Here is a 25,306-nt window from a genome sequence, read left to right on the forward strand (position 1 = left end):
CAGGGCCGGAGTAGCTGGAGCTCCCCTTGCAGTGCCCCATGCCAGGAGAGCCTGCCTAGAGAACTAACACTCCATGTGGCTGCTGCCTCCTTGTAGTGTTAATGCCTTGGTGCTCTGTCCATCCCTCCCCAGTCCGGCTGGAACCACCCAGCAGCCGTTGCTGTTCCCGAAGACCTAGCACGCAGCCCACTCGCCTGCCTGCAGCCAATGAACTCCATGAACCCAATGAAACCATCCCTCCCGCCCACGCCGCATGGGTGAGTGTTTCTGTTCGTCTGTCCGTCAGTCCGTCTGTCTTTCCCTGGCACACCTTGGAATTTGGGGGTGGGCTTTCCAGGGAGATGTATGGGGAACTGGGGTCCTCCATCACCCCTTCTGCCGGCTGGGATGGGGAGAGCAACAGAGCTCCCCATGCACATCTCCAGCATTACCCACCACGTGGCACCAGAGGACGGGGTGATGTGTCTTGTATCAGCTCCACACAAACCTTGCTGATAACCACCTTGTGTTGCCTCCTGCCCTGTCCCTGCTCCCCCACATAGACTCAGTGCCTCCTCCCCCGTCATGGATCCCCCCAACTTAGCACCTCCTGCCAGCATTTCTGCCACCCAAGCAAAAAAAAAAAAAAAAAGCCGCGATCGGCAGCGGCAATTGGGGGGAAAAAAAAAAGCCGCGATCGGCGGTGGCAGTCCAGCGGCAGGTCCTTCGCTCCTAGAGGGAGTGAGGGACCTGCTGCCCCCGAATTGCCACAGGTGCTACCCCTCTCCCTTGGCCGCCCCAAGCACCTGCTTGTTAAGCTGGTGCCTGGAGCCGGCCCTGCCTCCTGCTTGGAAACAGATACCATCCCAGCTCTTCCCAACACTCATAGATAAACTCATAGACCATCATGATCATCTAGTCTGCCCTCCTGCACATGGCAGGCCACAGAACCTTGCCCATCCCCTCCTGTAACAGACCCCTCACCTCTGGCTGAGTTACTGAAGTCCCCAAATCTTGATATAAAGGCCCCAAGTTACAGAGACTCCACCATTTTCACAAGTTTAAACCTGCAAGTGACCCGGGCCCCATGCTGCAGAGGAAGGCGAAACCCCCCCAGGGTCTCTGCCAGTCTGACCCGGGGGAAAATTCCTTCCTGATCCCAAATCTGGTTGTCAGTTCGACCCTGAGCATGTGGGCAGATTACTACACCTGGGGAAGAATTCTCTGTAGTAACTCAGAGCCCTCCCCATCAAGTGTACCATCACTGGGTGTGGGGGGTATTTGTTGCTAGCAGTCGCAGATCGGCTCCGTGCCATTGTAGGCAGCCCCATCAGGCCATCCCCTCCATAAATTTATCAAGCTCAGTCTTGAAGCCAGTTCAGTTTTTTGCCCCCACTCCTCCCCTTGGAAGGCTGTTCCAGAACTTCACTCCTGTGATGCTTAGAAACATTCACCTAATTTCAAGCCTAAACTTGTTTCTGGCCAGTTTATATTCATTGGTTCATGTCCATATTGGTGCTTACCTTAAATAACTTTCCTTCCCCCCACTTCTCCCCATCCACCGGAGCCCCCTCTCCGGCCATGGATGCCTCCAGCTCTGGCCACATGTGTCTGTCCAGTTGCACCACCGCCCCCACCAACCTCCCAAAGGGATTTTTAATGGCCTTGTTTTCTTTCTAGTGATGGTTCATTTGCATATGAGTCAGTTCCTTGGCAACAGAGCACCAATCAGCCTGCAGGATCTCTCTCCGTGGTAACCACCGTGTGGGGCGTCAGCAACAACACGTCCCAGAGCCAGGTACCCACGGCCACCTCCCCAAGTCACGGGGACACAGCTGGGGGTCCCCTGGGCATGGCATGGCAAGGTCAAGGTCTAGAGAGCTGCCCAGAGCTGCGGTGTTTTTGGGAGCCCCTAAAACATTGCCACAGGGAAAGCATCCCTGAGACCTGTCCTGGGACCCGTACCCACCTCCTTCCCCTCTGCCAATCCCTTCTCCCCACCCTTTGTCCCTGCCACACCAGCTCCCTACATATGTCCCATCCCAGCTCCCTTCCCTCCAACCCCAGCCCTTCACGTTCTGCCTCTGCCAACTCATCTCCCCCCACACACCACCCCCACTCCATCAGTTCCCCACAAACACCGCCCCTTGCCAACTCTGTGCCCACACATGTTCCTCCACCAGCCCCCCTCACCCCTCCATCCCCCTCTTTCCTTCCCCCACTCCAGGCACACTGCTGGGGCTTGGGCTGCAGCCCCTTGGCTAAGGGGGTATGGTGATGGGCTCCTGGGGTTGGGGGCTGCCTCTCTCACCCCCTCACACCACTTCTCTCGGGATCTTTCCTGTGCAGGTTTTTGGAAACCCCATGGGCCCTGGGGGAAACGCCTCTGGAAACCCCATGATGCCCGGCATGGCTGGCAGCGGCTCTGGAATGAACTCGCCTCAGTTTATGGGACAGCAGCCTTTCCCGGAGGGGGCCACCAGCAAGGGCTACGTGCAGCAGGGGATGTACGGCCGTAGCACTTACCCCGGGGGGCCGGGCTTCACCACTAGGTAAGGGGGAGGCCTTGGCATGGCTCGGATGGTGTCATGCCCAGTCTCTGTGTTGGTGGGAGTGCTCTCCTGAGCACAATGGCTTCTCAGGGTCATGAGCAGCCCTGGTGTGATGGGAGAATGAAACTATTCTCTCTAATAAACCCTCAAACACCCCATGCCCACACAAACTGCAGTGCTGTGCTCCCCCCTGCTGGCCAGATAAAGAGCCATCCCCATTCTCCTCCCACCATCATTGATGGCACTGGGGAGCCCAGTCTTGGGATGGGATGGAGGCTCCTTCTGGAGATGGTGGGGTGGGGGAGGAAACGCCATTACGGCCTTCAATGGTGGGAGTCCCACAGCCCTTTCAGAAACGGCCCTGTGACCCCCCCGCCTTTTTTCTAGTTATGCAGGCAGCCCCAATGGCCCCGGCGGCATGGGCCTCCCTTCGCACACGGGCCGGCCCCCAGCCGACTTCACCCAGGCGGCTGCTGCAGCCGCTGTGGCCGCAGCAGCTGCTACAGCCACGGCCACGGCCACGGCCACAGTGGCCGCCCTGCAGGAGAAACAGAGTCAGGAGCTGAGCCAGTACGGAGCGGTAAGAGATGTGCCCCCTCGGCCGGCTAGCTGCTAGCAGGCCGGGGGCACTAGGCTGTAGTATTAAATGGGGTGTTGGCGTAACTCTGGGGCCCAGGAGTCCCGGTGGTGGGTACGGGCTGGGGATGGTGCACAGGTGCCTCAGCATCGACAGGAGCAGTGTTGGCGTTCTGGGGGCCTGGCGGTGATAGGTGCTAGGTTGTGCTGGGTGCCCCAGTGGAGAAGCAGGGTGTTGGGGTTGGTGGGAACCCCAGCTCTAATAGATGTGTAGGAGAGGAGATGGGTGCTCTGGCACTGGTAGGTATGTGTGGGGTGGGGTAGGTGATGCCCATGGGGGGTCAGTGATGGGAGTTGGGTGCTGGGTGCATGTGTGGGGGGGTGAGTGATGAGTGCTGAGTCTATGTGGGGGTTCAGTGATGGGGTTGGGGTGTGGGGGGTCAGTAATGGGTGCGTGGAGGGGTTAAGTGATGGGTATATCGGGGGGTCAGTGATGGGTTTGGATGTTGGGGGATCAGTGATGGGTGTATTTGGTGGGATCAGTGATAGGTGCATGGGGGGGGTCAGTGACAAGTTATGTGGGGGGTCAGTGATGCGGTTGAGTGTGGTAGGTGCTGGGTGTATGTGGGGGGTCAGTAATGGGGTTGGAGGTGTGTGTGGGGTTGTGGGGGGGGGTCAGTGATGGGGTTGGATGTGGGGGATCAGTGATGGGTGCAGCGGGGGTCGGTGTGGGGGGATCAGAGAAGGGGGGGAGGGGCCAGTGATGGCATTGGCAGTGTGTGGGGGTGTCAGTGATGGGGTTGGTTGTGGGGGGGTTCAATGATGGGTGCTGAGTGTAGAGGGAGTCAGTGATGGGTGTATGTGGGGGGTCAGGGATGGGGTTGGTTGGGGGGGGTTCAGGGATGGGTGTATGTGGGGGTCAGGGATGTGGTTTGTTGGGGTTCAGTGATGGGTGCATGCAGGGGTCAGTGATGGGTGCGTAGGGGGGTCAGTGACGAGTGTATGTGGGGGGTCAGTGATGGGGTTGGGTGTGGGGGGTTCAGTGATTGGTGCTAATTGTATGTGAGGAGGGTCAGCGATGGGGTTGGGGTTGTTTGGGGGGTTCTGTGACGGGTGCGTGGGGGGGGTCAGTGATGGGGTTGGGTGTGGGGGGTTCAGTGATTGGTGCTAGTTGTATGTGAGGAGGGTCAGCGATGGGGTTGGGGTTGTTTGGGGGGTTCTGTGACGGGTGCGTGGGGGGGGTCAGTGATGGGGTTGGGTGTGGGGGGGGGTCAGTGACGGGATTGGATGGGGGGGTTCAGTGATGGGTGCTGGATATGGAAGGGGTCAGTGATGGTGTATGTGGGGGGTAAGTGATGGGATTGGATGGGGGGGTTCAGTGATGGGTGCATGGCGGGGGTCAGTGATGGGGTTGGGTTTGGCAGGGTTCAGTGATGGGTGCTGGGTATGGAGGGGGTCAGTGATGGTGTATGTGGGGGGTAAGTGATGGGATTGGATGGGGGGGTTCAGTGATGGGTGCATGGCGGGGGTCAGTGATGGGGTTGGGTTTGGCAGGGTTCAGTGATGGGTGCTGGGTATGGAGGGGGTCAGTGATGGGTGTATGTGGGGGGTAAATGATGGGATTGGATGGGGGGGTTCAGTGATGGGTGCGTGGTGTTACCCGAGGTTCTTTCAACCCAGAGCTCTTGGTAACTTTTACCCTGTGCGAGGTGGTGTCAGGAAATAAATCAGGGGAGACACGGCCATCCGACCGATAGATGGCTAGCACAAACAGGACAGTGCTTTCACTTAAAGCTAAACTTTACTTAGTCTCAAGCACTTACACACGTCTGCAACAGGTTAGTAAAACACCCCCAACCCGCGATAATTACCGGAGCTGAGTGTGGCTCTCGAATGGCACAGCAGCAGCCTTCCGTTGGCCAAATCTTCCGTCTGCCGCTGGGGACCGCGAGATGTGTCCAGCGGGAGAGTTTTTGAAGAGCCCCTCCTGAGGAGTCCAACTACCTCAAACTTTTCCCCCTTATTTATACATTAATAATACAATGACATGTCACTTAAAGAAAACCTATTAAGCAAGCAGTTTCAAAGGTCAAGCAAAAGGTTTCCTTCTGATCATCCATTAACCAGTTGTGGTTTTTTCCAGAGTTTGCACGCCTTGAGGCCCTGATAGACACATTCCTGAGGGCACATATAGACAAGCTTCCTATTTTTCTAAAATGCATATATCAGCAATTTCAACACAGTTCTTATCAGGAAGGATGCGGGGTCAAGCTGCCCTTTCTGTGGCACCCAAAACCCCCTCCCCTCCTGCCTTGGTTATGTTATGGCTGCTGCATGGCCATTTTACGGCCTGCTGACTTGGCTGCTTTTAGCAATAAGCAATAGTGATCCGGACACTTTACTGGGTTTGCCAAAATCTCCCCGTACAGTGGGGGCTCAGTGATGGGGTTATATGTGGGTGGGGTCAGTGATCAGTTCTGTATGGGGAGTGTATGGGGGGGTTCCGTGATGGGATGCATGTGGGGGGGTTCAATGATGGGTGCTGGGTGTATGTGGGGATCAGTCATGGGGTTGGTGGTGTGTGTGGGGGTCAGTGATGGAGTTGGATGTGGGGGGTTCAGTGCTGGGTGTATGTGTGGGGGGGTCCGTGATGGGGTTGGGGTGTGGGGGGGTTCAGTGATGGGTGTATGTGGGGGGTCAGTGATGGGGTTGGGATGTGGGGGGGGGTTCAGTGCTGGGTGCATGTGGGGGGTCAGTGATGGGGTTGGGGTTGTGAGGGGGTTCAGTGCTGGGTGTGGAGGGGGTCAGTGACGGGTGTATGTGTGGGGGGGTCCGTGATGGGGTTGGATGTGGCGGGGTCAGTGATGTGGCTGGATTGGGGGGGGGGGGTCAGTGATGGGTGCAGGGAGGTGTTTCAGTGATGGGTGCTGGATGTGCGGGGGTCAGTGATGGGGTTTGGTGCTGGACACCTCGGCAGTGCTGAGTGCTAGGGTGTGAACCAGGAATTGTTGCAGTGCCCCATGTGCTTTGTTTCCTTTCCAAGTGGTTCTGATCTCTCTACTTATTTCTCCAGATGGGGGCCGGGCAGCCATTTAACAGCCAGTTCCTGCCTCACTCGGGCCCCCGTGGACCCACTGTGCCAACTGGGATGAATCCTGCCAGCATGGGGGGCGTGATGGGCCCTTCAGCAATGTCTCCCATGAGCATGAACCCCGCCAGGGCCCCTGGCATGACCCCCTTGTATGGAGGACAGAGGCTGCCCCAGCATGGGTACCCCGGGCCCCCACAGAGCCAGCAGATCCCCCGGCAGGGGGTCAAGAGGGCATATTCCAGTGACGTGAGTACGAAGCAGGGATGAGGCCGACATGACCAGTGGGCAGGGGATTTGTGTCCCATTGCAATTAAACAGCCCAGAGTGACCCCTCATGCTGGGACCCAGCCTGCCGCTGCCCAAGGAGGGGGTCCTGGGCCTGGCTCCTGCCTGGGGAGGCTGGGAGCCCTGCAGCTCTGGAACCTCTTTTGTCCCCTCAGGAGAAACCTGATGCCCAGCTTTAACCCTGAGCTTGCCAAAAGTGATAAGCCGAGAGTTCCCCGGGGCTAGAGGAGGGGGAGCTACTGCAGGCCCCACAAACTCCAGCCCCCAGGGTGGAGGCACTCAATGGTGCTGGGTGAGGCAGCATTTTCAGCGAGGCTCCTAGCTCTCAGCTTCAAGCCTGACTGGGGCGACTCAGCCGACTAGTGGGCATGGCTCTTCTGGAGTCTTGCTCAGCACTGCTAGGCAGTGAGCGATGCATCACCTCTGTGCTGGCCTCCCAGAGGTGGCTGCATGGGGGGTTCCGCTCTTCCTGCTTTCAGGGCTGTGATGCCATCTTCTCTCTCCCTCTCAGGGTTACCCTGGGCAGCAGTACATTCAGGGGGCTCAGTATCCCACCCAAGCTGCCCAGTATGCCCCCAGCGCACCCCAGCCATCTGCCCCGTCCCCTTCATATCCTGGCCACAGGATGCCCATGCAGCAAGGAATGGGCCAGTACCTCTCCGCCTCTGGCTCCACCGGACCATACTACAAGGTACCTAACTGTCAGGATAATGCTGCAGAGACTATATGTGGGGAGCGTGTTGGGGGGCATTGTACGGGGTAGGATACGGCAGCCTCTACTGGGGGGAGCACATTGTCTTAAAATTGCCCCTCACCCCCAATTGCTCCAGTGCCCCCTGCTCCAGGAGCTTCTGGGAAGTTAACCCTCTGTCTCCCACAGCTGAACCCCATTGTAGAGAGGGCCCAATGGGCTTTTCTGGGGTGAGCCAGCAAGGCAGAATTGGGAAAAGAGCCCAGGAGTCCTGGTTCCCAGGCTCAAGCTTTAGCCCCAAGACCATCCTCTCCCGTACCCCATGGCTCCTTGCCTACACCCCAAGATGAGGCCCCCCCAGGATGGGGTGAGGAGGCCAGTCTAGTGGGTCTGGGGAGGGCTGAAATCTGAGGACTGGGATGCTCCTCTAAAGTTGTGCCTTGGGGTCATCTTCTTCCCAGCCAACTGACCAGTTCAATGGGCAGAATGCCAGCTTCACCAGCTACAGCCAGGCCTCCATGAACGGGGTGAGTCACCACACCGAGGGCCAGCCCTGGCACCTCCCTGCTCTGGGACCTAAGGGGCAGCCAGGCCTGCTCTGCACCCAGTACTGCCCCCTGTTTCTGTGTCCGCTCTGCCTCCCCTGGTACTGCCCCATTACTGCACCTGCTCTGCACCCCAACCCCAGTACTGCTTCCCAGTACTATACCCGCTGTGCCGCCCGGGTCCTACCATCCTAGTATGGTGTCCTCTCTGCCCCGATGGTGCTACCTGCCAGTCCTGCATCCCCTCTGTCCCCCAGCATTGCCTTCCCAGTACTGTGTCCACTCTACTACAACTGCTCTGCCCACCAGTATTGCACCTGCTCTGCAGCTTCCCGCCAGTCCTGTCCCCTGGAACTCCGCCCACTCTGCCCCCCAGCTGCTATCACCCAGTGCTGCCCCAGGGGCGTGCTTGTTCCAACCCCGAGTCCCCTGGCTCATCTGGCAGGTTACTCATGGGCATGCCAAGTAAATTCTAGAGGCACTGGTAGCTCTCCCTGCACTCCAGGGGTCTCCCAGCCTCCCTCTTTCCTTGGCATCTCTGCCCAGAGGAGCAGGCCCCCTACCTCTACCTCCCTCCCACTTCCCCCATATCTCCTGTTCCCCTCCTAGTCCCTAAGGGGACGTGCCCCCTATGCTAAAGGTCGGGTTCCTCCAAAGGCCGGGTGAGGCTTGCTCTGACGGCCACGCTGTGTTTGTCTCCCTGCAGCCTGGTCGGTCTATGCCTGGCTACCCCAGCTCCCCGCTGCCCGGGAACCCCACACCGCCCATGACGCCCGGAAGCACCATCCCGCCATACATGTCCCCAGGGCAGGACGTCAAGTCTCCCTTCCTGACAGACATCAAGCCCAGCATCAGCTCACTGCACCCGTCGCCTTCGGGTGAGTCCCATCTGCAGGACTTTGGGATCCAGCCTGGGCGCCGGAAGCAGAGGAGTGCCTTCCTCACCAGCTGGGCACCCGGGCCCATCACCCATGGGTGCTGCAGAGAGCGTGGGGCTGAGGGGATGAATCCAGAGGAGGGGGAAACGCAGCAGCTCCTGGGCTGAGACCCTGGCTGCTCCGCGGCATCGCTAGACATGGGCATGGCGGCTCCTGGCCCACAGGGCAAGGGGGAACAGCACAGGGGTCTGTCTCTCTGAGCCGGGATGGAGCTTGGGGGGCACGGCCCCTAAAGGGGCAGATGGAACGTTGAGGGACTGGGGGTTCCATGGCAGTTGGGGAGGTGGAATCAGGTTGAGGGAGGAGCTAGCAGAGGGGGAGGGGCATCTGGGGCTCCACCCAAAGAGGGGAGGACAGGACAGGACGCTGCCCCCGATCATGTTCGGGAGGGGAGGAAGGGGCAGGGGGCTCCAGGCCGGCCCCATGGCCTGGCGCCCCCTGCAGCTGGTGCCTGTGGTGCTGCGGGTGCGGTGCCTGCCGGTGCCCATGGCCCTGCACCGCTGGCCCACCCCCAGCCTGAGCCCTCCTCCCCCCACCGCAGGCAACCCGTGCGAGGAGCTGCGCCTGACCTTCCCTGTGCGGGACGGGGTGGTCCTGGAGCCCTTCCGCCTCCAGCATAACCTGGCCGTCAGCAACCACGTCTTCCAGCTCCGTGACTCTGTCTACAAGACGCTGATGCTGAGGTGAGGCCTCCCCCTTGGCTCCGCTCGCAGCCCCCCTCACCCCGCAGGGGCCCCCCCATCCCACTGGGGTCATCGCAGTGCCGTAACAAGGGCGAGGCAAGTGAGGCATTTGCCACAGGCGCGCAAAGCGGAGAGGCGCAGCTCTACCACCCAAGTGGGGCGGAGAAAAAAAAAAACCACAATCGGCGGTGCTTCAGCAGCAGCTCTACCACCGCCGCTTCTTCGGCGGCAATTCGGTGACAGCGGCAATTCGGTGGCAGGTCCTTCCCTCCAAGAGGGACGGAGGGACCCGCCGCCGAATTGCTGCCGAAGAGCCTGAAGCTGGCCCTTGCCTCAGGTGCAAAAATTCCTTGTTACGACTCTGAGTCATCGTCACACTGGCCTGGCCGCTCTCACACCTGCTGGTGGAGATGCAGCCTGGCCCAGCACCGGGGCAGTCCTGGCACCGGGATGGGGCCTGGCCCTCCTGGCTGTGCAGCAGTTTTGGCATCCCCCTAGGGGCAGGCCTCCCCACAGCTGCATCTGCTCCTTTGTCCACCCCCCAGTCCAACCATCACCCTCTGGTCCCTCCACCCCAAGGCACTGCCCTCTGGCCCCTTCATAGCTAGGATCCTCACCGCTGAGTCACAACCCCATCCTGCCTGCCTTCTCTCTGGCAATGGAGAGAACCTGGCCGATGCCCCGCCCCTGGCCCTGGAGCTACCCTGAGTCCCTGTTCCACAGGCTCCTAGCCTATCTCCCTCTACGCCATCCTCGGCCCGTCCAAAGAACTCTCTGGGGTCATTCAGCTAGCTTTCCTCCTGCCCAAGGCCTGACCTGGAGCTCCAGTTCAAATGCTACCACCACGAGGACCGACAGATGAACACTAACTGGCCGGCCTCAGTCCAGGTCAGTGTCAATGCCACGCCCCTGACTATCGAGCGGGGAGACAACAAGACTTCTCACAAGCCCCTCTACCTGAAGCAGGTGTGCCAGCCCGGGAGGAACACCATCCAGATAACCGTCACCGCCTGCTGCTGTGTAAGTGACCTGCACTCCCCTGCCTGCCCAGATTCGAGTACATGCACGGACTGACAAGCTCACAGAGCCTGCCTGATGCACACAAGCGTGTGTGTGTGTATATGTGTGCACACATGCTTGTTGTAAAGTTATATCACACCGTGGGCCCAGTCCTGCTCATTTGGCACTGGTGCGACCGCTGCTAGAATCCTGTGTCCAGTTCTGGTGCCCACAATTCAGGAGAGGTGTTGATAAATTAGAGAGGGGGCAGAGAAGAGCCACAAGAATGATTAAAGGATTAGAAAACGTGCCTGAGTGTGAGAGACTCACAGAGCTCAGTCTGTTTAGCTCAACAACAACAAAAAGGCTAACAGGTGACTTCATCACAGTCTGTCAGTACCTATGTGGGGAACAAATATTTAATAATGGGCTCCTCAGTCTAGCAGTGAAAGGTCTAACATGATCCACTGGCTGGAAGTTGAAGCTAGACAAATTCAGACTGGAAATAAGGTGTAAATTTTTACCAGTGAGAGTAATTAACCAATGGAACAATTTCCCAAGGCTCATGGTGGATTCTCCATCACGGACATTTTTTAAATTAAGGTTGGATGTTTTGCTAAAAGATCTGCTCTGGTCTATCGCCTGGTTCCATTTTTGATTTTTCATCAAAGAAACAAATGCTGAATGTTTCCATTCGACAATGCTGCTGCCACACCTCATGGGAGTTATAGTTCATTTTCCTCTTATGCAACATTCTACTCTAAGGGCCAGGTTCCCGAGCCAGACTCGCTTTCCCATGATGCACCACAGCCAGGGACTCCCATGATACCACCACCTGCCTTCATCAAGCGGAGAAACTGAAGTCCAGCCCATAGAGAATGAGAGCATGAGGCACCTGAACTCCTATGAGGCACCACAGCAGCATTACCAAATTGAAATATTTTAGTTTTCATTTTTTTGACGAAAACCCAAGATTTTTCATGGGAATAAAAACCAATTTCCTGACCACGGCCAGTCAGAGGCCAGACACCACACACCATCTCTGCCAGGCCAGGAGATGTGGGCATGGCCTCCCAAGGGCACCTGTATCTCACAGCATCCACATGCTCCATCCAGCAGCATCCCAGAGGAGCACCCGTACCTTCGCCTATTGGAGACAGTGTGGTCTGCTGGTTAGAGCAGAGCAGTCAGATCCAGGAGTCCTGAGCTGGAGCCCTGGCGTTAGTAGGGAGGGTGGAGTAATGGTTAGAGATGGGAACTCACTCCTTAGTTCTGTTCCTAGCTCTGGGAAGGAGTGTGGCCTAAGCCATGCGCACACTAAACTTACCTTCCAGGCTTGCTTAGTTAAAGCATGTTGAGCTCCACCATTTAAAGGCACCAGAGAAGGGCAAAAGATTATTAATGGTTGGGATGGTTCCCAATTGGTTCCTTACTCCCAGCATGCACCACCCCCCAACAGAAAATCTAGCCCTGACTAACCAAGTTTGGCTAGTCCAGCAGCATGGCAGCCCCATCCGCTGGAGATACAGCGCATCCTGGGGTAGGTGGATTGACCTCTGGGGCAGGTATTCCAGAAGTCACAGCCTGGACTCTGGGAGGGAGGGGAAGAACCAGAATTGGATTTCTGTGTTCCCTGGAGCAGACTATGAGAGAGAACCTAAATTCACAGTTTATTGAACCAGAAGGGACCACTCGGATTATTTAGGCTGACCTCTGGCATAACACTGGCCATAGGACTGCCCTGAATTAATTCCTGTTTGAACTAGAGCAGATCTTTTAGCAGAACAGCCAATCGTGATTGAAACCTTGCCGGTGACGGAGAATTCATCCCAACCCTTGGTCGGATGTTCCAATGGCATATTACAGTAAAAACCACAAAACCAAAAAAAATCAACACCAAAAAACCCCACACCTCGTGTGAAAAGAACATTAAGGTTGAAAAGTCAGGTACTCAAAAGCTAGGAAATTTCTCAATGTAGGTTGCCTGTGCACTTTGCTTATACCAGAGGGCAACCCCTTGTCATGTTTTAACCCCCGCCCCAAAGCATAGGGGTGCTAGAGCTTCTCAGCGAAATGCTTGCAAGAGTTTTTTGGCCATGGGCAAAATGAGGTGTTATTCCCTAGTCTTGGTCTTGGAAACAGCTGAGCCCTTTTCGCTGAAACTTGCCCAGAAAATGCAGCCTGAAGCAGACTCTCGGTGTGGAAAAGTTCAGCCTGAGCAGTTAACATTTGCCAAAGTTATAAATAGCTAAAAAAGGGGTCTTAGAATGGGAAGTGTCGAGCAACCTTAATCCTAGGTGGCACTACTGCTTTGGGTTCAGCCTCCAGGTAGCTGGGAAAGCTCTGCTCTGCCTTTAGGGATGAAATGCAGGGTGGCCCTGACCACGTATACTGGACACAGTCTATAGCCATGTCATTAGGAGTGTGGGTGGCCATTTAAAAGGGCCAGGGACTCCAGACACACTAGAAGGCTCAACGAGACAGTTCAGTGGAGCCTGTTGGCTGGGATTCTTGTGCAGAGCCCTGGGGATCTACTGGTGCAATCGATAGATGTGGATATGGAAGCCTGGGGGCACTGGGGGAGCGGCATGGCAACGCTGGTCTGATTTGTGCACATGCACAAATGCTCGCCCTCTCCCGGCCCAGCTAACCTCTCTCCCCTCCTCTTTGCAGTCTCACCTCTTTGTCCTGCAGCTGGTGCACCGGCCCTCCGTTCGGTCAGTGCTGCAAGGGTTAATAAAGAAGCGCCTGCTACCAGCCGAGCACTGCATCACCAAAAGTGAGTGCTCCCGTTGGGCCGCAAGATGGCTCCTTTGACATGTCATGAGCTTGGAGGCCTTAGCCCTGTGGGCAGTGCTCCTGTTGGAGCTGCTGTGGATGGGAGCTGGAAGGAGGAACTCCAAGCAGCGCTGGGTTCTGTCTTTGTGGGCTTATAGTTAGAGAAAGGGACTGGGAGTCAGGACTCCTGGGTTCTCACCTTGGGCATGCCCCTGCCCTCCTCTGTGACTTAGTTTCCCCAGCTGTTAAATGGAGATAATGATACTGAGCTGCCACACAGTCAATTAGTGACTAAGGAGCTTGGAGATCCTCGGGTGAAAGGCAAAGAGGAGGGCAAGGAGCTAGTAATTAGGGCACCAGTCAGTGCTCCCCCATCCAAGCCCAGCTGGTGTGTTCCTAAGGGCTCTCCCCTCCTGCTGGCTCAGGTGCCAATCGCAATGGGCTAGTGCAGTTCATACACATCTGGGCGTCCGACCCTTGACATTCCAATTCCTTGTACCAGGGGTGGTGTGCATGCCTTTGATCACCAGGGGGCACCCTAGTGGTGACCAGCACTTACACACACCCCCAGCCTGAGTTGCCACCAGCTGACCCATAAGAGCAGCAAGGCCTGGTCGCAACACTGCCTGTTAACTCTGCACAAGCCCCCCCACTCTAACTAGCCCCCCGCTGGTCTTCCCTCCCAGCCCTGCCATGTGAAGCAAGTCTCCCTAAGGGGTTGGAGTGAGGGGATGTGCAGCTTCCTGGCAGGCTGGCTCCCCAGGCCTGGAACCTTCCTCCGCCTGAGCCCAGCTCCCCAGGAAGCGACGGTGCTGTTCTCAATGGCCTTTCCCTCTCAATACCTAGTAAAGCGAAACTTCAGCAGCGGGACGATCCCAGGGACTCCAGGTCCCAATGGGGAGGACGGCGTGGAGCAGACAGCTATCAAGGTGTCGCTGAAGTGTCCTATCACCTTCCGGAGAATCCAGCTCCCTGCACGAGGGCATGACTGCAGGCACATACAGGTGAGACCCCAGCCCCACACTGCTTGTGCTCCCTGCCAGGCGTCTGGGCTCAGGCACATGCTGAGAGGACCAGAAATAAAGGGCTCTGACTAGTGAAAAAGGGACAGAATGGCAGTGAGATCTCTCAGGCGGCAGAAGAGTCTTTCCAGGGAAGGGGTGGGAGACCCCTCACTGAGGACATTGTAAGGCTAGGCTGCTAGCCCAGTGCCTGGGCTGTCTCTCTCCCTGCCACCTGGAGGCAGCACTTTGCTGCCTTCTCCCCCCTCCACCCCCAACCACCAGGGTGACTGCTTGTCTCACTTTCTCTCCCTGCTCAGTGCTTCGACTTGGAGTCCTACCTGCAGCTGAACTGCGAGAGGGGAACGTGGCGGTGTCCTGTTTGCAAGTGAGTGGTCGTGCTCTGTGGAGTGGGCAGCCCAGACTGACTGCCCCCCACTCCCCACCTCCTCACACTCTGGCTGAACTGCTGTCACGGAGCAGGGGAGAGCGGCACCAGTGTAGCAGAGTCTAGTGCTCAGAGCAGGGGGCTGAGAAGCTGGAGAACTGGGTCCTACGCGCAGCTCTTCTGCTGGGTGACCTGGGACTTGCCCTCTCTGTGCTTCAGTTTCCCCCTCTGTATAACGGGGATAAAGATACCAATCCACCTTTGTACAGTGCTTTCTGACCCACTCTCAGGGCCCAGGGGGTTTGTGGGGGGAGGGGAGCAGTACTAGGTTCCTCTGGCTGTGGATGCTGTTTTGGATTTGAGTCCCCAGCTCCTACGAGGAGCTGAATGGTGTAACTGGGCTCCGTTCTCAGACCCCTCCCTTGTCTTGTCCTCAGTAAAACAGCCCTACTGGAAGGACTAGAGGTGGATCAGTACATGCTGGGGATCCTGATCTACATTCAGAAGTAAGTGCCCTGCTTGAGTTCCCGCACTGTGCTGCACTGTTGTGTTTCCCTCTCGCCACCAGAGGGCAGATGTGTGCCAGAGAGAGAGAGAGCTGGTGGAGTTAGTGGCTGTCTGGGGGCACAACCTGCCCCCCCAAAAGCCAGGCCGATTAGGGGATTTGCTCTGGAGACCCCTGACCTGCCCCCTGCCCTCCCCCCGTCCCCTGCACCCTGGAGAGGGCAGATGGCGGAGGGGCTGAAGGGGGAATCCCTGTGTGCAGTGGAGGGACATCCGGGCAGCACATGACTTGGGTGGGGTCGGTAGGGACTCCTGGGGAATGGACAGCTCTGGGTGGGAGCCCAAGGGATGGGAGAGCTGTGCCTTGTGGGACAGAGCACCTTGCAGTGCTCTCCAGAGACCCTGCTTAGTGGGAGAGGGGAACAATACGTTTTCCTGGGGGACCCCAGAACAAGACTGAGCTGAGTGCTGGGCTGTGCCTGTCCCCAGGGCCCAGTGCAGGGTTCAGGCAGTGGCTGGGTGTGTCCAGCTAAAAGTCCCATCTTAGCAGCCTCAGCAGAGAGCGCTGGACACCCCTCCTCTTCCACCGCCAGAGGGGTCCCTCCAGCACAGCCTGGGGCAGACTGGGGGGAAGGCTGCACCTTGACAGAGGGCTCCAGTCCCTGCAGCTCTTGAACTGGCCCTTCCCCATGACTAACAGGACAGACCAGCACTAGAGGCTGGGAAGGCTGGGCCCTGCCTGCAGCCGCCCCTTGTACAGAGCCCCCTGCCGGCCCTGCTCCCACAGCCCTCATCATGCCAGCCCTGCTCTGCTGACTCCTCTGCCCAGCTAAACCCAGGGACTTCAGGGAACAGGTCCGGCCCACCCCCAGGAAGGGAGAGGCCGACTCCAGAGCAGCTCCCAGCACAGGCGACAGGGGTCTCTGGAGGGCTTTGCCAGGATGCAGGCCACCATGCTCCTTCCTCACCTCTCTTGGAAAGCTGCCACGCCCAGGGCTGCTGCAGCAATAGCCTGGTTGCCCCAGGCTGGCTGATGTCAGGGGCCCTGGCAGTCCCCGCAGGTGTGTGAGCTCTGCCCGCCCTGACCTGCCCCTCTGTGCCCACCCAGCTCCGATTATGAGGAGATCACCATCGACCCCACGTGCAGCTGGAAGCCAGTACCCATCAAGCCCGACATCCACATCAAGGAGGAGCAGGACGGCCCTGTGCTGAAGCGCTGCCGGACCATGAGCCCCACTCACATGGTGATGCCCAATGTCATGGAGATGATCGCCGCCCTGGGCCCCGGCTCCTCACCATTCACGCCCCTGCAGCCCCCGCCCACCAGCGGCAGTACCAGCGACTACAGCAGCCAGAGTGAGTGACTGGGGGGGACTGGGCCTCTGGGCTGGGGGGAAGGGGAGAGAGGGTCTCAGGTCGGGGAGGGGGACGGACAAGGGGGCAAGGAATGGGGCCTTCAAGTTGGGGGACAGGGAATGGGGCCTTCAGGTAGGGGGCAGGCAAGGAGCAGGGAATGGGGCCTTTGGGTGGAGGGATGGGCTAGGCATCAGGAACGGGGGCCTCTGACCAGAGGGAAGGGACAAAGAAGGGGTCTCCACTGGCTTCCTTTTGGGGGAGCAGGCAGGGCAGGGTGGCCAAGAGGACCCTGCTGCTGGATGAAGTGCAGGGAGACGCCCTGGAGCTGAGTGTGCCCAGCAGCTCGTGATGGGATTCCTAGGGAACTGCCCATGGGTGTCCTTCCTCAGAGCTCCCCGTCCCACCCTGGCACACCTGGTTCTGCTCTGACAGGGTTTCCATTCACAGGTTCCAGCTTCTCCGGCCCCGGCAGTTTCCCGGACTCGTTCCCTCCCACAAACCCCGGCACCCCAACGTTAAACGAATTCACTCCAGGGCCTCCCCCCATCTCCTACCAATCGGACATTCCCAGCAGCCTCCTGACCCCCGAAAAGCCACCGGCTCCCTCCATCACTGGACAGGTCAGCTGGGCTTCCCTGGAGGGGGCAAGGGCTGTGTGTGTGTGGGAGGGGGGTGCTCTCCCTGTGGCTGGGGTGACCCCACCTCTGTCTGTGGGAGCTGTTCCTCCCAGGCCCTTGAGCAGTGGAGCTGGCAGGATGCTGCGCTTCCTCACTAGTGTTTGTGCCAGCTCGCAGCTGGTTCACTGGATATGCCCAGGCTGCTTGGCAGCATGTTGCCTTGCCCAATAGCATCCTGTCCTTTGATTGGTGGGTTTCTGAAGCGGGCGTGGTTATTTGCCATCTGGTGCAGGAGAGCCAGAACCAGGGCCCAATCTCCAGAAGTTGGTGAGTGAGAGAGCACCGCGCTTTGCCGCGGCCCGCACCCCACAGGGGGCAGTGTGGCAGGCTCTTCGGGAAGATGGGAATGCAGGGGTACCATTCTGCCTGTTCACATCAGCTGTAAAATACCAGGCTCCATGAGGGCCACGGGTGGTTGTGAGGGGAGTGTGGGGCAGGGTGTATGTCAGTGGCATGTTTGTGGGGGTGTTAAGAGGGCAGGCGTGTATTCTGGGTGTCGGTATGGCCTTGGGTGTGACGCTGGGGTCCTGCTTCAGGCCTGGCCACTCCACACCTCAGAGAATGGTTTCTCATCGCCAGATTTTCTTCCTCTTTCTCAGATGCCTCCATCTGGCAGGATGGATCCATCCCACAATCCTGTGCAGCAGGGGCTTCATAACCCCAACCTCAGTGGCCAGTCGGGACAGCAGCTCCATCATCGGAACCCTCCCCCCCCGCAGTCCCGGCAGCCCATTGGGCAGGCGGGATCCGGGGGTCCAGCGCATGCAGGGGATCTTGCCTTTAACCCTGGGTCTGGGATGGTGGGGCAGCCGGGCATGCCGGGAGCTGGGGACGGGCCAGAGCCTTCCCTCGATGTAAGTAACCTGACTCCTCCTGAGTGTGCGCTGCCCAGCTCCGGGACTAGTGTGTGGGGCTGCACTCCCCCCCGCACTGAATCTTCTTTCTCTAAGCAGGGCAGGGGAAGCCCTGAGGCACCGGTCTGCACTAGTTGCAGGGACCTTCCGGACTGAGGCCCAGTTCTGTGATTAGCCAACAGTGCCTGGGCCCATTACTGGCTGAGCCCACTGGCACCTGGCTCCCATGCTCACTGGGGATGGGGTCTGAGAAACTTGTGTGCCAAAGAGCCCAGCTCAGTGCCCCCTGCTATTGAAGTGAAAATCCCCACATGCTCAGGGCAGGAGGGCTGCAGGGACATGTGCTCTTCGAAGTTCCCCTGCGCCACTTAAGGCAAGTCAGTTTCAGATCCAGTGGTATGTGAAGCGGCGATGCAGCCAGCCTCATGGCCGACCCCCTTGAACTGCCCTAGCTTGATGGATCTGCCCCCACCTTGCAACACAGCAGCTGGAGGTGTGAGACTCTGAGCCACGCCCTCTGGGAGTGCAGTCGAGTGCCTTCGCCACACAGTTCCCGCGGAGGGTATGGTTTGTTCTCCACGTGGTCTGGCTCCCACCGGCTTCCCCGAAGGCTTCCTGGCTGCAGGACTTATGGCCTCAGGGCTGGGGCACAGATCGTCTTGGGTTGGGAATGAGGCTTGATCCCCATCCCATCCCCCTGTCGGACTCTTCTGGGCAGTAGGTCAGGGGTTTGAGGTCCACTCGGCTGGTGCTGCATTAGAGGGGCGGGGGAAGAGGAGGCATGCACATAGCCAGTGCTTCCTCATGCTTTTCCCTTTGTGCATCCCCTTCCTATGTCTGCTCAGAGACCTCCCTGTCATTGGCGAGGCTGCCACCCCTTGGGCGCTGCGCTGTCTCAGGCCTCCAGCCAGCGCTAATCCCACTCTGCCCAGCCAGCTGAACCCAGAACCATCTACAGCAGCTGGAATTTCCTGTCGCCTTCCCCCGCTGCACAGGTGTCTCATTAGTGCACCGTGGGGCTCAGCTCTTGGCTTCTGCCTGCCCCAGACGCGTCATCGCTCTAGAGATCCGTGCCCCAGCGGGGACCCAGTTCTCCCCAGCCCTGCAGCACCACATGTCACTGTTCACAGTCGCTCTGAGCTCGCTCTGAACCAGGAGCCCCCGGGGCTTGGGAGTCTCCCTTGCCCCTGGCCGGGGAGGGACTGCCAAACACATCAGCTGCTTGATCTAGCTTTAGATCAAGTTGCCCCCTCTCTGCTGGGAGCTGGCATTGTTTTCCCAGGGGGCTGTGACTGGACATGGGGACCGTGGTGTTAGTGGGGAAGGTCCCAGCACTGGGGGAATAGGCTGCCCCCACCCTCTGGCTCCTGATCTCCCTGCAGGAGAGTTTGCAGCTGCTGGCTATTTTGGGGGCTGACCAAAACCGGTAACCTTTGCACATGGCTTGTGTGGGGCAGGGACTTGGAGGCTACAGCCCTTCTTCCCAGCCCATCCCCCTCTGCTCCATAGGTGCTCAGCTAGCAGTTACTCCTGCTGGGTTTTCAAAACCAGGCTGAAGAAATCCATTGAACTGCCATGCCCAGAGCAAACTGGGCAACACTGGCTCACCACAGCTCTCTGGGCAGCCTTGGGCCCTCGCACCAGCTGTCGCCTGACATGCCAGGCTGGGTGAGATGGGGCCAAACGTCCCGTCCTGGGTAGTGTTTTGTAGCCTGGGGAGGAGGTCATGGTATGGCCCCAACAGAGGGCTGGAGGGCAGCTCCCAAATTCTGGAGTCTAGTGGTGTGCCTGATCAGAAGCTGATCTCTCCATGTGGCAATGCAAGGGTGGAGAGGGGATAGCCCGGAGCTTAGCTTCATGGAGAGGAAAGGTCACCTGCGATTAGGGGTCTGTTCTAGAGCCGGGGCTGGAGTCAGGGCTCCTGGGTTCTTTTGTGACTGTGCCATTTACTTTCTCCCCTTGTCCAGAGCAGCACCCTCGGCTCTGGCTTTTCCCCAGGGCGCTGAGCGGGTTGTTGCTGGCTATGGGCCTCCTGCGTGGCATTCTCTGGGCCCAGGGTGCCCTAGTAATTTCGTTCTGTTTCTTGCCCTTAGCTTCTTCCCGAACTGACAAACCCCGACGAGCTGCTCTCCTACCTGGGCCCACCAGATCTCCCCAACAACAGCAACGACGACCTGCTCTCCCTGTTTGAGAACAACTGAAGCCATCCCCGGTAGAACGCAGCCACCAGGCCCAAAGGCCCTCCATGCCCTTGTCCTTGCCTCCGCCCTGAGGCACCTCCACACTCATCCATCCCACAGCTTCCCAGACACGCGCCTCTCCTCTGCACTGGGTAAGGACCAGGGCTGAGGCAGCCCAGGACTTTGGCCTGGACAATAACCCCCTTGTCTGAACTCTCAGAACCTGCCCCACAAAAGGGACCCTGGAGCAGCTGGCTCTGGGAATCCTTCCCGTGCAATGGAAATGGCCCTCTCAGACCGTTCCTGGAGCCTCCGTGACACAGACGCACTCGGGCTATGCTAACGTGCCAGGTCACCAACATGCTGGGTGTACTGGCCTCACTGATTGGCCCTGGAGGTGTCCTACAAACCACAGCTGGAGAAGAACAAAGGGGAGCAACTTCTTGGAATGGGGCTGGTGGCACCCAGCCTCCCCCTGGCTTCCTCTGCTGGCTCTAGGATGCTCAGCTCTGCCTGGGTGCATGGAGGTTCAGGATGGAGACTGGCACCTCTGTGTACGTTGCCGCACAGCCTAAGGCCATTGGGGACACGTGCTGAAGGAAAGCAGAGAGCCATGGAGCCCAGTATGAGGTTCACTCCCAGGGCCTGGCGAAGCAGACACAGCATTGCCTTTGAAGGCCTCCAGAAGCCATCTCCACCCATCCCAGCTCCTAGATGGGCACAGCACCGAGTTGGCTTCAGGGCTCCCCCCAGTGCTCATGTGCTCTGGCTCCCTGCCATCTCTGGGAGTGTCAGAACATCACAGGAGCATGCTTGGAGATCCACCTCCGCTCCCTGCTCAGCAGGGTTGGGCCAATGATGAATTGCAGTGGAAGTGGGTGGGAGGTCTGGAAAGCCTCTTCCATTCCTTTCCCCGGGACTGCAGCAGCAGCAGCAGCAGCAGCAAAGGAACCTGGGTCCGTCAGAAAGACCAGGCAGTTCCCCAAACACCCTGACAGACTGACTCCATCTGGTGATGGGTCATCTACAAGCACAACGATGTACATAGTTTAGAAACACTAAAGGAAACAAACCCAATATATTTAAAGGCAAGTGGGTCGCTCTGGTGTCTAGTTCTGGGGTCCCCCAGCCCCGGGGCAAGAGTCCTCTGTATAAATGTGCATATGCTTCCTAGTTTGTAATATAGACCATTCCATGTGGGACTACCCGCACCACAAAGACTGCTGCTTCAGCCAGAGCGGGACCCCTTCCCTCACATTCGAAATGTCTGTCCCACCCAAGCCAGGTCTGGCTGCCGAGGATGGGAACATGCCCAGCCAGCCCCGGAAATCAAAGCAAAGAGTCAGTCCAAAACGCTGTGGTTTTGGAACCTGCCGCCCCACCTCTCCACCCCCAGTCAGCGCCCCTCTCCAACCAAGGCTGAATTCAGTGTGGTGGAGAACAGGTCCCAGAGGCGGCCTGACGGGGGAAAACCAAACCATTGTCCCTGGCCGGATTTCTTAGGCCGGAGTCCTGTGTCTGAGTGCTGATGACTGTTTAGTTTTGTGTATCCCGTTTCATTATCGCTATATATTAAAGGATTTCTTTTTGGTGGGGCTCACTGAATCACCTATGTGCTGTTGGTCTGAAGTGGTGAACTTGTATTACAAGATCAGGATAGGAGCAGGTTGAGGGATGAGAAGGTTCCAGACATCTCTGATTGGGAAGTGGCTTTAACATGGAACACCAGAGAGAGAGAGAAAGAAATCAGTGTAGAGGGGGGCAGGTTCCAAATCTCTCCCCTCACCCTGGCCCTCTGCTAAGAACATGCAGAGTCCAGTTTACACATAGCCCTGCTAGCAGATGCCAGAAACATGGGCTAATTTAGTGCTGAAGCAGCATGGGAGATGCTAAGTGGAACGGCATCCCAAGTTGTAGTGATCCTGATTGATTTGGGTCAAACCGAAATCTGGTGGGATGGGAAGTCAGTGCAGTGGGGCCAGTCCAGACTGGAGAACTGGATGGGGAGAGGATGGTCACTGAGGTGTTACACAGCAGTGATATCTTCAATGCTAATGTTTTTTGTCAATAACCAAATTTTTTGATCCAGGTATTGCCAAGGTCCAGACTACAGAGAAAATAATACAAAAATAATGATAAGTAAATAAGAAGATTTTGGGGTCCGTTCAGAAGCATCTGGTGGTCCAGCTTTGGCCCTGTGGGCCACCTAGTGACTCACCTGGGGGCTAGAAGAAATGAAAGGCAGCAAAGTGACAGGTCAACTCCCCACCTGGGAGGGGAGTGGGGATGGAAAATCTGGGGAGTAGCTGTAAGGGAAGGTATTGACAGGCTGGGATCTACCCGGGGAGATTTTGGAGCGCAGAGAGCTCTCCAAGGCAGAAAGAGAGCCGGGGGCTCGAAGCTGAAGCTTTTAGACTAGAATTAAAAGGTGCCCGTTTTTAACAGTGGGGGGAAATTAACCACTGGACTATTAACCACTGGACCAGTTTCCTAGGGATGTGGTAGATTCTCCATCACTTGGAGTTTTAACAAGGTGTGTCTTTCTAAAAGATATACTCAAGCTCAGAGTCATGGACTGGATGCAGGAATCCCTGGGTGAGGTTCTCGGACCCGTATCTTACAGGAACTAGATTAGATTATCATAATGGTCCTTTCTGCTCATAAGACCCCTGAATCTTCCACCCTCAAACCAACCCAAAACTGTTTGTGGGGTTTTTAACTGCCCTGGTACTTGCTGGATACCAAATAAGTCTCATCTAAGCTACACCAAAGGTGACTTGCAATCCAAAGAGCAAAGAGACTGGTTGATGGGGGAGCCATCCCAATCTGTATCTTCCCAGGAAAGGATCTGACAGAAGGAAAAGAAAGCACAAAGCCCCTGATTTCAGCAGAGTGAGGGATGCGGTCTCTGCCAGCAGCCGTACCAGGACAGTAAGACAGCAGGTTGGAATGAAGGAACCCAGTAAGTGCAGGAGGACTTATGAAAATCCAACAGTAGGGAAGATGGCTGGGGAAAGCTGAAAGGCAGCAGTTTAGGAGCAACACATCCATCCTCATCCAAGAAAGGATGTGTGGAGCAAGAAGCAGCCAATGCAGCTGCCCCAGGAGCTGCTCAGAGATCCGAGGTGGGCAAAAGGAGATAAAGGGGAGATCATCAGAACAAAGCCCGCAGGGGAGAGGTGATGGCACCAATGGGAGCACAGCAGTTAATGCTGCCAAGGGGCTTACCGGGAATGAGCTCAGAATCCTAAATCTACCAGCAAGAAAGAATCAGAGAATATCAGGGTTGGAAGGGACCTCAGGAGGTATCTAGTCCAACCCCCTGCTCAAAGCAAAACCAATCCCCTACTAAATCATCCCAGTCAGGGCTTTGTCAAGCCTGACCTTAAAAACCTCTAAGGAAGGAGATTCCTCCCCTCCCTAGGTAACCCATTCCAGTGCTTCACCACCCTCCTAGTGAAAAAATTTTCCTAATACCCAACCTAAACCTCCCCCACTGCAACTTGAGACCATTACTCCTTGTTCTGTCATCTGCTACCACTGAGAACAGTCTAGGTCAATCCTCTTTGGAACCCTCTTTCAGGTAGTTGAAAGCATCTATCAAATCTCCCCTCGTTCTTCTCTTCTGCAGACTAAACAGTCCCAGTTCCCTCAGCCTCTCCTCGTAAGTCATGTGCTCCCGCCCCCTAATCATTTTTGTTGTCCTCCTCTGGACTCTTTCCAATTTTTCTACATCCTTGTAGTGTGGGGCCCAAAACTGGACACAGTACTCCAGATGAGACCTCAACAATGTCAAATAGAGGGGAATGATCACGTCCCTCCATCTGCTGGCAATGCCCCTACTTATACAGCCCAAAATGCCATTAGCCTTCTTGGCAACAAGGGCACATTGTTCACTCATCCAGTTTCTCATCCTTTTCTGCAGAACTGCTGCCGTGCATGGGATTCTTCCGTCCTAAGTGCAGGACTCTGCACTTGTCCTTGTTGAACCTAATCAGATTTCTTTTGGCCCAATCTTCTAATTTGTCGAGGACCCTCTGTATCCTATCCATAACCTCCAGCATATCTACCACTCCTCCCAGTTTAGTGTCATCTGCAAACTTGCTGAGGGTGCAGTCCACGCCATCCTCCAGATCATTAATGAAGATATTGAACAAAACTGGCCCCAGGACCGACCCTTGGGGCACTCCACTTGAAACCAGCTGCCAACTAGACATGGAGCTATTGATCACTATCCGTTGAGCCTGACGATCTAGCCAGCTTTCTATCCACCTGATAGTCCATTCATCCAGCCCATACTTCTTTAACTTGCTGGCAAGAATACTGTGGGAGACCGTCTCAAAAGCTTTGCTAAAGTCAAGGAATAACACATCCACTGCTTTCCCCTCATCCATACAGCCAGTTATCTCATCATAGAAGGCAATTAGTTTATTCAGATAGGGGTGGGGGGGTCTCTATGAATAAGAGGGGATGAACCGGGACTGAAATGGCTGGAAATATAGCTCTTGAGAGAAGCCATCCCTTTGATTTAAGGCATTAGGCTCCGGTGTAGATGTACCCACTGGCTACCCTGAGCCAGTGCCACACAATGCTGTGGGGGATTAAAGGGATTAGCAAAGTGTCCTACTGACAGACAGTGCTGGAAGAGGTCCAAGGGCTGAAGCAAAGCAAACATGGTTCCAACCTTTACAAAGAGAAGAGGGAGCAGGGAAGGAGCACACTCCCAGTCTGACATGCGGGGGGGGGGAGGAGGGGAGAAGAGTGAGGCACTTGCTTCAGGCACACAAAGCCGAGGGGTGCAGAAAGCAGTGGAGAAAAAAAAAAAAAAAAGCACCTAGCACAGAGATATTTATAACCCAGGTGATCTCCCCCCTGTCCCCACCTGCCGCCCCGTTCCCCCACCCCTACCTCCCCCGGGTGTCCCCTGGCCCCGACTTGCTCCCCCCCCTTCCTAGCCGGAGCAGAGAGAGTCCCTGTCTTTCCCTTGCAACAACTGCTGCTGCAGGATCCTAGTGCCCCCCATTTCAACTGCCAGGGCAGACTGACTGAGCCTGCCCTTCCCCCTCAGACCCTTCCCTTTTCCAATGGGACCCTCCAGCAGCACAGGGGGCCCCCCGACCTGCAGTCACCGCTCCTGCCCCATGCTGGGCAAGGAGGCAGCCCCATCCCTCACCCCCAGTGAGGCTACAGTGAGGGGCAGCAGCAGGGGAGGAGTAGGGTTACCATACG

The 25,306-nt window shown here is 57.1% G+C and overlaps 1 protein-coding gene across 2 annotated transcripts in view; it reads left to right on the plus strand.

Moving 5' to 3' along the window:
- The window catches only part of ZMIZ2 (zinc finger MIZ-type containing 2), a 45,109-nt gene extending 23,427 nt beyond the window's left edge, over positions 1 to 21,682 (plus strand). Inside the window, exons 2-19 of one of the 2 annotated variants that reach the window (XM_054018132.1) lie at positions 133 to 257; positions 1,660 to 1,777; positions 2,329 to 2,531; positions 2,919 to 3,111; positions 6,181 to 6,444; positions 6,995 to 7,174; positions 7,636 to 7,701; positions 8,426 to 8,597; positions 9,199 to 9,340; positions 10,150 to 10,360; positions 13,013 to 13,118; positions 13,964 to 14,121; positions 14,439 to 14,506; positions 14,944 to 15,012; positions 16,119 to 16,366; positions 16,814 to 16,986; positions 17,643 to 17,897; positions 19,991 to 21,682. In XM_054018132.1, the coding sequence (XP_053874107.1) occupies positions 208 to 257; positions 1,660 to 1,777; positions 2,329 to 2,531; positions 2,919 to 3,111; positions 6,181 to 6,444; positions 6,995 to 7,174; positions 7,636 to 7,701; positions 8,426 to 8,597; positions 9,199 to 9,340; positions 10,150 to 10,360; positions 13,013 to 13,118; positions 13,964 to 14,121; positions 14,439 to 14,506; positions 14,944 to 15,012; positions 16,119 to 16,366; positions 16,814 to 16,986; positions 17,643 to 17,897; positions 19,991 to 20,098 (2,784 nt within the window). In that variant the 5' untranslated portion in view covers positions 133 to 207 and the 3' untranslated portion in view covers positions 20,099 to 21,682. The remainder of the gene's footprint in view (positions 1 to 132; positions 258 to 1,659; positions 1,778 to 2,328; positions 2,532 to 2,918; positions 3,112 to 6,180; positions 6,445 to 6,994; positions 7,175 to 7,635; positions 7,702 to 8,425; positions 8,598 to 9,198; positions 9,341 to 10,149; positions 10,361 to 13,012; positions 13,119 to 13,963; positions 14,122 to 14,438; positions 14,507 to 14,943; positions 15,013 to 16,118; positions 16,367 to 16,813; positions 16,987 to 17,642; positions 17,898 to 19,990) is intronic. The other variant, XM_054018133.1, reaches the window with a different exon arrangement.
- Positions 21,683 to 25,306: the final 3,624 nt, after the last annotated feature.

The sequence above is a fragment of the Malaclemys terrapin genome, chromosome 2 (assembly GCF_027887155.1).
Source record: "Malaclemys terrapin pileata isolate rMalTer1 chromosome 2, rMalTer1.hap1, whole genome shotgun sequence".
In the NCBI taxonomy this organism is placed as follows: Eukaryota; Metazoa; Chordata; order Testudines; family Emydidae; genus Malaclemys; species Malaclemys terrapin.